Below are 13,824 nucleotides of genomic sequence, written 5' to 3'. Positions count from 1 at the left end.
TCCCAAAGAGGCCCTTCGATTCCGGTGCCGAAGGAACCCCACCACAGAACCTAAAACTATTGAAGAGACTTCAGATAAGCCCTGCAGCAGCACCTGAGAAGGCTCAGAGCGAACAACCCGACGATGCTATGGACGTCGATACGGAGAAGGATAAGCCAGAGCCACCTATCGAGAAGAGCAAGAGCCCTGTGAACTAGGGGCTTCTGGGCAAAGCCCTCTTGATTTCTTAGAGATAATTTCACGTTACAAGGAAAAGCTCATGCCACGTGCATCTTCGCATGGAAGCAACCGGCCTTACGACACTCAACAAGTAAGGAGACGAAAACATTGCATGCGGAGGATTCATGTGGCCTGCAGTCAGGCGTTCCGGGCGCAGGGATAAAGACGATACGAAGGGACAGGCATCGAATTGTACAAGAGGGTGGAATTTCAAGGCTCGATCACACATAATTGGGATGCTGTCTTTATTATGATGTTTGATGTTTGTACTGAGTAGTTAGTCACTAAAGCGAAAGAATTTCTTTAAACACTACAAATCACGATATCTTGGGCATGAGTGGCATGTATCGATTTCAATTTTATTGAAGCATGAGTCTTCGCAATGACGATAATGTCTTTTTGTTGGGGGAGTGACGTCTTGTCTTTAATCCAACCAAGTAACTTTAAACTGAGCACACAACCCAGTTCCTCCCACAACTCAACTACTACTCTTATTATTCCTCCTCATCTCTCCTATTATGAAGCTTTCATCCACGGATATGTGCTAAAGCCTACTTGGTCTCAGCATGGACATCGGCCTAACTCCCACACGGACTTCCCTCGTCTTCTTTTTCGGGTGACTCATCGGCCAAAGGCTCAGTTGAACTCGGTGGAAGACCCATGGTTTGTGGGTGACTGTGCAGTGGACACATCATATTCAAGAACGCTTCATCCTGGCTCCAGGGACAGTGGCGTTTGAGAAAGTTGTAGCGTTCGATTGCTCTGTCGTGTGAGGCGAGCTCCGGACTCAAGTGCGCGAATCTGTCACGTCTGGCTGATGACTCTGCGGAAGAAGCGTCCTCCTGTGTGCCTTTTCTTGTGCCTTGTGTGTTTGTTTCATTTGTTGAGGGGTCGGCGCTTGAAGTGCCACTGTTTGAAGCGTCATCGTTCGAGATACCTTCGTTGAGGTGGCCTCCAAACATGTGGCCAAACTCGGCCATGAAGGCCGTGACCTCTCGATCGATTTCTTCTCTTTCGGCGGCTGAAAGCATCACGAAGATATCTGGTGGATTTTTCTCAAGGGATTCGTTCATGTTATAGTTAACTTGGGTTGACCTGATGCAGTTCGTGTGGTTCGGCAGTGATACTATAGTTGGAAAGTCCAGTCCTGATCAATGACGTGATGTTATCGAGGAAAGAGATGAGGTATTTAATAGTGAAAGAGGAAGGCCATTGCTCCCGGTATATAGTTAGATTGTTGAACTTTCTATATGGAGGTTCTTTCGATGAGTTGATACGCCCTTTCACCATCCTAGAGTTTATTTATGAGATCACGGAAGTCTAAACCTTCGCATCCAGCGGCAGTTTCGCGGCCCTGGCGAGTTCTCTCAAGAGTTAAAATACAGTCAATGTCGAACTTCATGGTATAGTGTTTGTCCCTTGGTATTGTGTCGCTTTGCTATACAGTCAGGTCTTTATCGGATTAGTATCATTTGTTGGACACAAGAGAATGTTCGTTTAGTAGAGACAAGTAGAATGTAGAAGTAGAATAGATACGTAGAAATAGATGCGATTATAAAGCGATCGGTACAAGTATCTCAGTGATCTGTCTGTGTCATGGCTCATTTGGGGGGAAACAAGCATCAAATGGTGTCTGGCTTGAATCATGCTTTAAAGTTTAAGACTTTAGACGATATTACATAGCTTTAGATAACATTCCACATAATTCATATAAATTGAAGTGAGAGACCCTTGATCAGAGATAAAACTCTATCACTATCACACACAGGTCAACTCACAAGTCCGAAGATATTCAAAATCTCATGATGATAACGGTCTAGGGTGGCTGAAGGTATTCACGAATGGTGGGGGACCGAGACACTGATAAGATACCCCACATTCCGCATGCACTGCCGACATTCCGCCGGGTCGACTCACAGGCCGGGAAGGTGGAAAGGTGGGAAGGTTCAGTAATAAAGTAGCAGGGTAGGGGACGAGCTACACTTTAGCGTCGACTGCGGGGGACTCGAAAAATAATTATTTCCAACCTAACCCAGCCGCTTCTACTCCAAGAGAAGCCCATCGTCATCCGTCTTCTCTCTCCCATTTTCTTACTCGCCACTCGCTATCTTATGTCAATGTAGCATCAAATATAATCAGATCTTTGAATCTTCTTACCAAATCCTCCCTCCTACGACAATTCTATCCCCCTTGTCGCATCGTCGCTTGACTCACAATGCCCACCCCCGCGCCCGCCGAGGGCGACGCCGCGACGGCCAAGCTCGGCGTCTGGAAGCAGGCCCTCTACGATCGATGTCGCGAGTCTGGAACAGACATGTTCTCCCAGGATGATCTTTTGCGCCTCGATGTCATTCCAAACCGAGACCTCATGCTGCTCGCCCGTGTCGTTCAATCCCTCACAGATGACAAGCTTTTCATCACCATGCGCGAGGCCTCGGGCCAAGTGCTGTGGAAATGGCGCGACTCCGAAGAAGCCCACAAGTGCGTAGAAAAACCTCTGGAACAATACATCAAGCTCATAGCTGACAATTGGCTAGGTATAAGCAGTGCTCGACCGACGAACAGGTCATGGTTTACTCTCTTATCGACGACTCGGGCGGCGACGGTATCTGGTCGCAGACGCTACAGAAGCGACTGAACATGCACGACTCGGTCCTTAAGAACGCACTAAAGCAACTCCAAACAAAGGGTCTGATTGCGCCCTTCAAGAATGTCGAGCACCCGAACAAAAAGATGTTCATCAAGGCCTCCATACGGCCCAGCGATAGAGCCACCGGCGGCCCGTGGTATACCGATCAGAACTTTGATGAGGCCTTTATTGAAGACCTACAGCGAGTTGTATATGATTTTATCAAGCGCCAGAGCAGCTATCACAGCACGCACGGGGGAGGTGCTGCGCGGACGCAAGTTCCCAAGAAGGGTGTCGTGAAAGGTGGCGTGGAAAGGGCAAGAAGCGAGATGCTAGTCACATGGATGAGCCCCCAGCGAAAGCCACCAAGATTTCTCCTACGGCGGCCGTTAAAAAGGACGCCCTACTTCCTCTTCCTGCTGGATACACAGGCTATCCGACCGTACGCGACATCGCTCGTCTACTCTCCTCGAGCGGTATCACCCATAACACCATCCTTTCCGAGCACGACGTACAGAAGCTTGTCGACGTACTTGTCTGGGACAACCTCATTGAGTCAGTCAAAGTTGCTGGAAAGATCGGCTACCGCGTATCTCGGATCGCCAAGCAGTCTTTAGAAAGCTGGGCTGGTCGAGATGATCCCACTGGTCGCGAAGGGGTTCCCGAACCTATCGTCAGTGCCTTCACCGAAGCTCCCTGCGGACGTTGCCCAGTGTTTGAGATCTGCGAAGAGGGCGGTCCTGTAGGCCCCAATAACTGTGAATATTTCAAAAGGTGGTTGGGCGTTGAATAGAGCACGAGTGCAGATTTTGCATGTCGATACGTTAAGTATGGGTTATTGATACCTGCTTTTTTCTGACGGGAGAACGGAGTTATGGTCTGGAAGAAGGCTTTTTGTTTCTAGGGATAACAGCAAAGGCGTAGAAGGACAAGCGAAGGCTATTTAGAATGCAGCCAAGCGCAATGGTCGTAGCGATGATCAATCAATTTTACTAAGTAGAAGGATAAGCTATCAAGCGATATTCAAGAATCAATCATTCACAGCACGATAGTATCAGGTGGCAATGCATATGGGGTTAAATGGTTGACATTGCTCAGCAGCTAGACTTTTATGCCAGCTTGCGGAATCCAGCTTCTTATCGCTAGTCCTCATTCAAGTTTTGTAATGTGCTCCCAAATCCCATCCCTTTGTCTTGTCCTCAGTAAGAACTTTTTACAGCTCACCGGAGTCGACAATGGTGGCACGCTTCTGGTACTTGACAGCACCTCTGCCGGAGCCGGTAGCCTCAAGAGCCTTGACAACGTTCATGGACTCCTCGTCAGCGACCTCGCCGAAGACGACGTGGCGGCCGTTGAGCCAAGAGGTGACAACAGTGGTGATGAAGAACTGAGAACCGTTGCTGGAAACTTTGTTAGTTTAAATCGAACTATAATTAGGAGTGGAAGTGCTTACGTGTTGGGGCCAGCGTTGGCCATGGACAGCAGACCGGGGCGGTCGTGGGTGAGCTTGAAGTTCTCGTCGGCGAACTTCTCACCATAGATGGACTTACCACCGGTGCCCTTGATTGTGTTAGTATGCGCGTCAGAGGTTTGGTTGACAGAAACGTACGTTACCACGGGTGAAGTCACCACCCTGGAGCATGAAGTCGGGGATGATTCGGTGGAAAGAAGAGCCCTTGTAGCCGAAACCCTTCTCGCCAGTGCAGAGAGCACGGAAGTTCTCAGCGGTCTTGGGAACCTCCTTGTCGTAGAGGTTGAAGTTGATGCGACCACGCTGGCCTGGAGAGAAGGTATGTCAGCATTGATGCAACAAAACGCGGAGCTCAAGCTTGGAACTGATGATGTGGAATGATGACGAATACTGCAGATGCAAATGCAAATGCCGCAAATGTAAGACCATTGTGCATCTCTCGAGGTATTGAGCCGGAAGGTAAGGTAGCTGAAGATGCAGCTTGCCGTCTCGGATCGTTGAGGATGATGGCATCGGGGAGGAATCAACACTTACTCTGAACGGTGGAGGTAGGCTTGCCGTTCTGGAAGACGGGGCCCTCCCACTCAATATCGAAGAAACTGATCAGAGTTAGCTGATGTCTACATCAATGCGATGATTGACAAAGCAAGAGACAACTTACACCTTGTTACCCATGACTGCGGATGAAGCTGAGAAGAATCTAACAGATCTGATTGTGTTGGAGAGTTGAGGAAGAGAAGAAGAAGTTCTCGCTGCAGAGAAGCAGGTATGGCGGGGTAGGAGGGGCTTGAAGAGGGAGGGTCTCATTTTGAGCAAGCTGGAGGGGCAAAGCGTTAGCGGGGGCCGTTGAAGCCAATCGAAGCGTGTAGAACGTGTGAAAGAGTGGAGCAGGTGATCGAAAGGAGATCACGTGAAGTGATCCTGAGAGCTTCCTCTCGTTATTTTGGCTGTTGAAGAGAGCCCGCTAGGCCATGAGGTCACAGTGGTGGCTATGGCCACTGTGGGGCGGGGGAGGGGGAGCTTTGCAACAGCTAAGGTTCTGGCTCTGTTGATCAATGATGAATCCATCAATCAATACCTGCTTGTTATTGCAAGCAAGCGAGAGCTGACGAGCATTTCGCATTGCCCCTGGCTCTCAATGGCATGGCTCTGACCGCCATTACTGCCATGCCAGACATTGCAAATAGCGCAAGCACGCGCATTGAGAAACAACAAGACCACATTGGACTGTGCTGTGGACTCAATGGCTGGCTCGCTCGCTCTACCCGTCAAAGCTTCAACGGGGCTATCCTTGGAGCTGATGGAGGTTGCCCGGGCCACGTCAAGCAAGCAACGTATCGTATCGTGCTCGACTCACACACTCCTCTCTGGTCAGTCTGGCTGCAAGCTTGTACTGTACATAGTACATGGCCCCTCAAACCACCAGTCCAGAGAGACGCGTCGAGTCAGTGGCCCGATATGCCCGAAGTGCAGCAGACTTTTGCCAAAGCATCACCCCCATTGGAGGGGACATGGGATACGGCCACCCCGGTGGATTGCATGGGCCCTCCACCTCGAGTCTCATGTAATGTACCAGTATCCAGTCCATTAATCAACCCGTGGGCAGAAGTGACCATTCCAATGTATTTTGAACAGTCAGACACACCGGGAAAAGAAGCTCCCCTCCCTCCGCAGGACCGGGTAGGACAGGGGCAACCAGACCAGCACCAGGCAAGCTCAAGCTGGCAGTGAGGAACAAAGGCGAGAAGAAGCCGACAATACCGGTATTGGGCCGATCAGCTGGCTCTTCCAAGATCCCAATCCGGGTCAGAATAATACCATTGACCCAAGAAAGGTGCTCAGACGGCCAATGTTTGCCTCGAAGGCGTCTTGCTTCTCTTCTCTTTGTAGCGTGCACTACAGCTTGAGCTTCCCCAGAGCTCTCGGTGGTAGAACAAAGGCAAACGCGGCAGGGGAAACAATTGAACTTGCACGTACCTTGAAGACTAATACACTTGGGAAAATGATTTGATAGTACAGAAGATGTAGATTTAGATAGATAAAATTACAGAAAACTGGTGATGTACGTGCTGAGGTTGGTCTTTTGGACTGATCTCGAGAAAGGGAAGATAAAAGTTTGGACCAGCTTGACGTCTGGTATCCAATTCTAGCGCCGTGACTGGCCCTCTAGGGCCCTGTTCAGGCCTGAAGTCTAAGGTTGTATGGCGGGGACTCGAGGTTTGACTCCAGATGAGTTAAAGTACCTGCTAGAAGCTCAGTTTCTGGCTCTACAACTGTAACACATGCCAATTAAATGAAAGGAGATGCACTGGAAATTCAATTATACTTTTAGATCAGTGCTACAAGTCCTGAATGCTTTCAACTCCATAATCTCTATATCCTCATACAGGAACGTTGGCAATATCACGTGATCAGCCATGATCCATGCTGACGTTGGGCACTGGGAAATGTCCAAGTGTCCACCATGTCAATAGCGTAGCAAGGGGCATCTCGAACTCCAGATAATCTATTCAATTCCATTACGAATCCCTTCAGGAGCATTATCAACGGCTCCGCGTCTTCTGCGCTCATTCTTCGACGCTTCTGCTGGCTTTCTTCTTCTTGGACTAATTCACCATGGATATTAACGATTTGAAGAATACGGTCTCCAACCTGACCTTGTATGACCTCAAGGCAGGCTTTCGGAAGGCCCAGAATGGTAACCCCTTTAGCGGCCACCTGATGCGCGTCATAAGTCACTGACGATGTCCAGCTGTTATGAACTTTACCGAGATGGAGGCCAAGGTTGGTTGAGCTCTGCGCGACAATAGACCGGGACATTGTCGACTTACCCATCTTCAGGTGCGAGAAGCAACGAATAACGAGCCATGGGGTGCTTCATCGACCCTTATGCAAGAGATTGCAAATGGAACATTTAACTAGTACGCACGATATTTCGAACCATATCCAAAACCAACTGCTGACTGTGAGCCAGCCAAACCCTTAACGAGATTATGCCCATGATCTACCGTCGCTTCACCGAGAAGGCTGCCGAGGAGTGGCGTCAGATCTACAAGGCCCTCCAATTACTCGAGTTTCTTATCAAGCACGGTTCCGAGCGCGTTATCGACGATGCTAGAGGACATATCTCGCTCCTTAAGATGCTGCGCCAATTTCACTTTATTGATCAGAACGGAAAAGACCAGGGCATCAACGTGCGCAACCGAGCCAAGGAGTTGGCCGATCTTCTTAGTGACGTGGATCGTATCCGGACCGAGCGCAAGAAGGCGCGTGCGACCAAGAACAAGTATACTGGAGTCGAGGGTGGTGCGACCTTTGGAGGTGGTTTCTCAAGTGGTAGCTCTGGTCGTTATGGTGGTTTTGGCAGTGAGAGCGCTGGCTACGGTGGTGGTGGTGGCAGCAGCGGCGGCCCTGGCAACTATGGCGGATACTCTGGTGGTGTTTATGGCGATGGTGGCGGTTTCGGCGGCCAGTCTGATGACTGGCGAGGCGATGGCGCTGCCAGCCGATCCGAGCGATTTGAGGAATATGATGAGTTCGACGAGGGTGAGAGACCAGCTGCCAGCTCATCAAGAGCTGCCGCCAAGCGACCCGAGCGCACTCCTGTTAAGAAGGCCGCTGAGCCCCTCAAGAAGAAGGAACCCGAGGTTGATCTCTTCTCCTTCGATGACCCTGCGCCAGCATCTTCTGCAGCTCCAGCGTTGGCCCCAAGCAACACTGCCGCCGCTCCTGCGCAAGAAGACGACGACGAGTTCGACGACTTCCAGTCAGCTGCCCCTGCTCAGGCAGCACCATCCAACAACTTTATGCAAAGCCCTGCTGTGACATCGACGGCCTCCTCAACCGCCCAGTTTGTTGCTCCCCAACCTCAATCGGCTCCTCAGCAAGCTGACATTAGCCAAATGGTTAGCATGGCGTCCATCTCGCCTGCACCAAGTACCTCAGGCACTCCTGGACCCAACTACTCTGCCTTTAGCATCCCCGCTGCTCCTGCAGCACAGGCTCCTAAGCCTGCTGCCTTCCAACAGACTGGACCCAACTACTTCAGCTCTGTCCAAGCACAGACAGCAAAGACCCCAACAACATCTGCCTTCTCAGGCATGGGAAGCGCCTCCAACGCTGCGCCCAGCGGCCCTACTACTATGGCTAACATGAAGCCCGTTACTAGCCCATCTGCCAAGCCAGCACCCGCTGCTGGTGGAGATGCCTTTGGAGCTCTCTGGGGCAAGGCCAGTGGAGGTGTCAAGAAGCCAGAGACACCCAAGACTGGACCCGCAATGGGCCAACTTGCCAAGGAGAAGAGCAGTGCTGGAATCTGGGGAGCCCCAGCAGCTCCATCCTCCAGCGGCAGTGCTCATCCCAAGACCGGCGGATCTGCCATGGACGATCTCCTTGGTTAAGCTTATGTGCTAAATCTGTCTTAAGAATGGTGGATCATAACCTGGAACTGAGACGACGGCTGGGGCACTAATGCCTCTGTTTGTTGAGTGGGCTTGAGAGTGTACAGAATAATAAGCAGTGGGACAGCATGTTTGTATTCATGATAGGATCCTAGATAGGCGTCTGGCGCAACAAAATGAACTGACATGTCATGTCGCTCTATTTTCAGCCGATTTGGCCTGGCCTCTGTGGTAGGCCACCGTCATTAGATCGATTATGCTGTGTCAGGTGAAAACTAACCAACAATGGATTTATGGCGATCATTATGAACCACACAAGATCAGATCAACAACCGAGATCGATCCTGGACCGGATCAGTTGCCGTTGCAGTAGGACGACTATCCCGGAATAACTTGCAACAGTGGGCTCATAATCTTCACCCAGGCAATCTCGCCGTGTATGCGACCTCATTCTAAACAAAGGAGCCTCATCCGGGCCAACGAACCGTACTTCCCCAAGAACGACTCTCACCCAATCATGACCATGTCGATGTTTTCTGAAACACCAGCCGCCCTTTTCCCTGCGCGGCTATTCATCCAACATCCCTGCTCGTCTAAGCGCCGCCACAACGTTAAGCCTCTGAAGCCTCATTGGCCGATGAACCTGACGCCCAGGAACAGCAAGAGAATTGTTGTATCATGTTGTTGAATTGGCAGGGTTGAGATGATTGTCTGTGGGAGAGCGTGAAGCGCGATGGCGGCTGGTAGTAGGCGGTTGCTGTAATTGGAAACGAGGCTAGACAAGGTACTACCCATGAACTGAGTATGTTATTCTTGTATCTTGGAGAGGTTTGTTGACTTTGGATTGTGTATAAAGGCACGGAGTATCGGGCTGTTTGAGATATCCTTTTCTCTTCATCAAACAACTTACACAGCAAACACTCCAATCTCTCTTTTCCTTTTGTCTCATTTCCTTAGTTTCCTTTGTCCTCTGTTGGGTTTTTCTTCTTACTCACGACCAGACGAATCTCGTAACGAATTCCTTTCTTTTACAAGCCCATCTCTCGCCTCTTCTTTGGGCGGGCCGTTCACTTAGACAAAATAACTTCCTCACCCCCCTCCATCCCTTTCTACGCCAAAAACTTTCCTTTGCGCACAGCTGGCTCGTCGCGCCCTCGTCTCTCTCTAGACACAGAATCTGTTGGGAACCTCAAGACCAAGATGCAGCCTGCTCTCGGAGCCCTCGGGCACACCTGGACTGCCATGCGAGCCATGGAGTTCATCTCTCTGATCACGATTATCGGATTGACTGCCAACTTCATTGGTGAGATGGTCAATGCTGATTATGCGGCGCCTTCTGCCTTGATTGGAACACTGGTTGTTGTAAGTTGACTTGTATATGTGCTGTGATCGAAGAGTGACTGACTTACATGATACAGGCCTGCATCTCGACTCTCTACATCGCCATCTCTTACATTCTCTACTGGGATGGCATGCTTCCTCTCCTCCTCTCCACTGGTGCCGATATCATGCTTCTCGTCGCATGCATCGTAGTCGCCTGCACTGTCGGCAAGCCCGTCAGCTACCTCTCATGCCCCAAGTTTCCCTCGGACGGCAACACGGCCAACTTTGTCAACTCCCTCTTCCACAACGTCTACCACTCCCGTGGCAACACTTTTGCCTGGGTCGACCCTGATAAGGCTTCGTGCTACCAGATCAAGTCCATCTGGGGCCTCAGCATTGCCCTCTGCGTGCTGTTCGCCTTCTCCGCCATCACCTCCGGATGCCTCTGGAAGCGAACAAAGGGGGCCTCTCGCCCTGCTCCCAAGGATATCGAGGGTTGAAGGTGCGGCCGTGAGGGGCAGGTCAACGCCCTGGGCATCAGTCTAGGACCGCATGTGATGGCCCAGGAGCGAAGTCTGGGAACCCTGGCCATGGCGAAGCGGTTCGACAGCGACTCTTCTGATGCTGAGAGCGCACGCCAGCCGTGGTGTCCCCCGCCCCCCACGGCGCCTGTCCGGGTAAAGAGAAAGGAAGTGCCACAGCCTCTGCAGCATCTTCCTCCTTTGCCTCCAGTTCCGGTGTCACCGGGACGTATGAATGATAGTGGACCAAAGAGTCCTCTCGAGAGGGTCTGGTCGAAGCGCAAGACTCTGCTGGAACGGGTAGAGGGTTGGTGGGATCTTGATCTGCTCGAGAAGAGACAGACACTCTTCGGCGGTAAAAGGGTCCAGGGGTAATCGTGGCTTTGGGATATAATAGATTAGATGCTTTGCTTTGCTTGTCGGTTTATGGAAACGAGTGTTTGAGAACACCTGGGTAATGTCTACTGGTTAGATCGGCTTCATCATCAGAAAACGAATAAAAATGGGATCTGGGTTGACATGGATTGCTCAACCATAAACCGCTGTGCCAACGTACCTTATGATCTATGACGCCTGGCCAGAATAACTGTTGCTGAGAGAACACAAGATAGATAACCCAAAAGGTTTCGAGACAAGACTAAGTATAAAAGCTAGGTGCCGCTTCAAATGGAGCATTCTTAATTGTAGTAAGGGAGTGACACTTGGGAATAAGGCACGAAATGCCAATTCCCATTCATATATGTTCCTCCCGAAATGACGGAAATTTAGTATGAGTCCCTTCCACAGTAGAAAGTGAAGTAAAGCAATATTCATATCCTGAACCAATCAACGAACTCACTCCCGAGGGTATCAAATCAGCAAAACTCCATGTCCCAGAATTTGAAGGCACTTGGCCACATCCCAACTCTCATCAATCTGATCTCGCCTCGACCACACCTTTTCCATAACTTCAAGCGCCTCTCTGATCGTGCCGAACACGCTGACCGGACCCAGACGCTCCACCATTGCGCGGTACTTGTCCTCGTCTTCAGGGGGCGAAAGGCATCCTGCAATACAAAAGGGCCACACCAGAGTCCGGAGGCAGATGTTGGATGGAAGGGTCGTCAGGAGTTCTGTCATACGGGAAACGGAAGTTTGGATCTCTGGGCAAGACGGTTGCCAGCCGGATATGACGACGTGAAGGTATGTGAGCGCTGCTTGGAGCCAGATCATGTTATTGACCGCAAGACCAGGGGCTTGCTTAGTATCAACCCCGTAGCCGTAATTTTGAGTAGGGTTCGCGACAACGCTTATAACGGGATCGAAGAAGGGGCCCGGCCCTTGGATCTGCGCTTCAATTACACTAAGGCCCCCCTTAATGGCGTCTTCCATGATTTTGCCTCGCTGAACCAATTCGTTTATTGATAGCGAGTTCTTCTTCTTCTGCTCCTTCTTCCAGGCATCCAGTGCCGCAATGTCACCGATGATCTGCACGACCCAGTTGTTGAGACCAACATAATCTTCCATGAAGAGCGAGCCCGAGATGCGAACTTCGTGGGGGTTGGTGTAAGTTTTGCAGCTGGGCATGATGTTATCTTGGTACTTCTGAAGACGTGGTGCCTGCTCGAGTGTAATGCTGGATATGACATCGATGTAGAGGACATTGGCTGTAAAGAAGCGAAGGGCAGCTTGGTTGGTGCTGAAAGGTCTTCTTATACCCATCTCTGGCGGTGGCCAACGGTAGCTGTAGAGAGCCTCCAATGTCTCGCCCCATTTCTCTGATTGCGGGAGGATCTGTTGAAACATGGTTATAGCGGCATCGAGGTGCATCTTCCAGTGGTCCTTGTTACTCGTTGAAACCTCAAAGATGAGCATTTGTAGGATAGCTTGTAGAACAAGAAGGCGATCTCGGACGCCAGCGCATGAGACCTTGTGGTTGACAGCGGTCATCTCACGCTGCAGTTCTCTCAAGCCCATCTCAAGTTGAGACTGTAATTGATGAACCATTCGGTTTGTGCACTCCTGATGCTCGACTGCGCCATTGGCCATGACTATGCTGAAGAAGTACGAAGTGAGCGACACAGCTGTATGCCAGACAGACTTGTTGCTTTGGAGCACGTCGAGTACCCAGCCACGACCGCCTGCCAGGATGGGAGGGCGGTAAAAGGGGAAGAGATATGGGAAAACGTAGTCGAGGTAGATCATGATGAAGTGAATCTCGGTACTGGCACCAGTTGAGCTGCTGGAGTCCTCAGTCGGGACAGCGAAGTGACTGTGCCATGGCATATCAGGAGGCGAGGCGCCGCTGGTGTTGCTAGAAGCAGGCGTCGACCCAAACTCATGGCCCGAAGCAGGATCAGTGTCGGACGCAGCGGACATGGCAGCGTCATGAGGCTGCTGTTGGTTTTGGCCCTCATTCTGTAGTGTGACATTGCGAGTACCGGCTTCAAGCATCTCCATATACTTGCGATCGCGACGCTGGCTGGCCTGCTTCTTGACCTGAGCCTTGATCTTCTCAGCCATGGCCTTCTGCTTCGGTCCACCGTCCATCCATTCTGGCTTTTCCTCATCGAAGAAACAACTGATCTCGAGGGTGCCACACGCATCGCAGACAGGACGCTTCTCATCGCATTTCTTGCGACGGAGACGACAGGTCCAGCAGCCTGCGTTGGAGCGCACCTTTGAGGACATGAGATGGCGAAACATGGTGGCTAGTGGAGATGACCCCCTGAGCCTCTGTAGTAAAGGTTTGATGGAAGAGCAGCCAGTCAGTGTAAGTGAGTCGTGGTGGTGCTGGAGATGGAGATGGAGATGGAGATGGAGATGGGAGTGTGATTAATAAAGCTGTTGCATTTGATGAAAGTTGCAAGTTTGGTCGAGACTCGTACGGGGGCTTCTCAATTGGGTTAGCAGGACAACCCCATGTCTAGGATCGACGGGTTGACGCCAATCGAAATTGGGGGACATCCACTTCCTTGCCAAGATAATTTGTCAGCCAATTCTATTTCCATGCTACTCCATCTTCACTTACATCTTTGATTGATAACAGACAAGAAACAGGAGACGTAAATGACCCGTCGAGTGTAAGATTGGGACGATACCATCAACAAGACACCGAAGTCCGAGATCAAGCCAAGCCTCTTAGTAAGCTATCAATGTCGACATCCACCCAAAGCTCCAGCTACAGAGATCCATCATCCAGGGAGTTATGAGGAGCTCGATTGGATCTAGTCAAAGTACCAAGTCATCTCTGATAAGGCTGCTGACTTACACACAACATGC

The 13,824-nt window shown here is 50.8% G+C and overlaps 7 protein-coding genes across 11 annotated transcripts; 4 read left to right on the top strand and 3 right to left on the bottom strand.

Moving 5' to 3' along the window:
• Positions 1 to 557: 557 nt before the first annotated feature.
• FOXG_01113 (uncharacterized protein) lies at positions 558 to 1,476 on the bottom strand. The gene has a single exon (XM_018377862.1). The coding sequence runs from the start codon at positions 1,290 to 1,292 to the stop codon at positions 798 to 800; it is 495 nt and encodes a 164-aa protein (XP_018233659.1). The 5' UTR covers positions 1,293 to 1,476; the 3' UTR covers positions 558 to 797.
• Positions 1,477 to 2,434: 958 nt separating this feature from the next.
• FOXG_01112 (DNA-directed RNA polymerase III subunit RPC6) lies at positions 2,435 to 3,641 on the top strand (the record flags this gene model as incomplete). Its single annotated transcript, XM_018377861.1, has 3 exons — positions 2,435 to 2,700; positions 2,757 to 3,151; positions 3,205 to 3,641. 3 exons carry the CDS (start codon positions 2,435 to 2,437, stop codon positions 3,639 to 3,641), a joined length of 1,098 nt encoding a protein of 365 aa, XP_018233658.1.
• FOXG_01111 (peptidyl-prolyl cis-trans isomerase, mitochondrial) lies at positions 2,761 to 6,520 on the bottom strand. Of its 2 annotated transcripts, XM_018377860.1 has the most exons (6): positions 6,297 to 6,520; positions 4,981 to 5,136; positions 4,854 to 4,918; positions 4,458 to 4,627; positions 4,302 to 4,408; positions 2,761 to 4,248 (listed from the first exon to the last, which is right to left on the bottom strand). In XM_018377860.1, exons 2-6 carry the CDS (start codon positions 5,124 to 5,126, stop codon positions 4,062 to 4,064), a joined length of 675 nt encoding a protein of 224 aa, XP_018233657.1. In that variant the 5' UTR covers positions 5,127 to 5,136; positions 6,297 to 6,520; the 3' UTR covers positions 2,761 to 4,061. The 2 variants fall into 2 exon arrangements, with proteins under 2 accessions (XP_018233657.1, XP_018233656.1); XM_018377859.1 differs by having other exon boundaries at positions 4,981 to 6,320.
• A 263-nt stretch (positions 6,521 to 6,783) lies between these two features.
• Positions 6,784 to 9,003, top strand: FOXG_01110 (uncharacterized protein). Of its 2 annotated transcripts, XM_018377858.1 has the most exons (5): positions 6,784 to 7,017; positions 7,072 to 7,103; positions 7,161 to 7,240; positions 7,294 to 8,169; positions 8,230 to 9,003. In XM_018377858.1, the coding sequence occupies exons 1-5, from the start codon at positions 6,936 to 6,938 to the stop codon at positions 8,717 to 8,719; spliced, it is 1,560 nt and encodes a 519-aa protein (XP_018233655.1). In that variant the 5' UTR covers positions 6,784 to 6,935; the 3' UTR covers positions 8,720 to 9,003. The 2 variants fall into 2 exon arrangements, with proteins under 2 accessions (XP_018233655.1, XP_018233654.1); XM_018377857.1 differs by having other exon boundaries at positions 7,294 to 9,003.
• Positions 8,977 to 13,411, bottom strand: FOXG_01108 (uncharacterized protein). Of its 3 annotated transcripts, none has more exons than XM_018377854.1 (3): positions 11,120 to 13,411; positions 10,125 to 11,013; positions 8,977 to 10,072 (listed from the first exon to the last, which is right to left on the bottom strand). In XM_018377854.1, the coding sequence occupies exon 1, from the start codon at positions 13,246 to 13,248 to the stop codon at positions 11,413 to 11,415; it is 1,836 nt and encodes a 611-aa protein (XP_018233650.1). In that variant the 5' UTR covers positions 13,249 to 13,411; the 3' UTR covers positions 8,977 to 10,072; positions 10,125 to 11,013; positions 11,120 to 11,412. The 3 variants fall into 3 exon arrangements, with proteins under 3 accessions (XP_018233650.1, XP_018233651.1, XP_018233649.1); XM_018377855.1 differs by having other exon boundaries at positions 10,129 to 11,013; XM_018377853.1 differs by having other exon boundaries at positions 8,977 to 11,013.
• FOXG_01109 (uncharacterized protein) lies at positions 9,920 to 10,542 on the top strand (the record flags this gene model as incomplete). Its single annotated transcript, XM_018377856.1, has 2 exons — positions 9,920 to 10,081; positions 10,138 to 10,542. 2 exons carry the CDS (start codon positions 9,920 to 9,922, stop codon positions 10,540 to 10,542), a joined length of 567 nt encoding a protein of 188 aa, XP_018233653.1.
• On the top strand, positions 10,600 to 10,938 carry FOXG_18013 (uncharacterized protein; the record flags this gene model as incomplete). The annotated part of the gene is made up of 1 exon (XM_018398055.1): positions 10,600 to 10,938. The coding sequence occupies one exon, from the start codon at positions 10,600 to 10,602 to the stop codon at positions 10,936 to 10,938; it is 339 nt and encodes a 112-aa protein (XP_018233652.1).
• Positions 13,412 to 13,824: the final 413 nt, after the last annotated feature.

This window comes from Fusarium oxysporum, chromosome 1 (assembly GCF_000149955.1).
Source record: "Fusarium oxysporum f. sp. lycopersici 4287 chromosome 1, whole genome shotgun sequence".
NCBI lineage: Eukaryota > Fungi > Ascomycota > Sordariomycetes > Hypocreales > Nectriaceae > Fusarium > Fusarium oxysporum.
The sequence above is the reverse complement of the archived record's forward strand: the minus strand, read 5'-3'. Positions and strand labels throughout refer to the sequence as shown.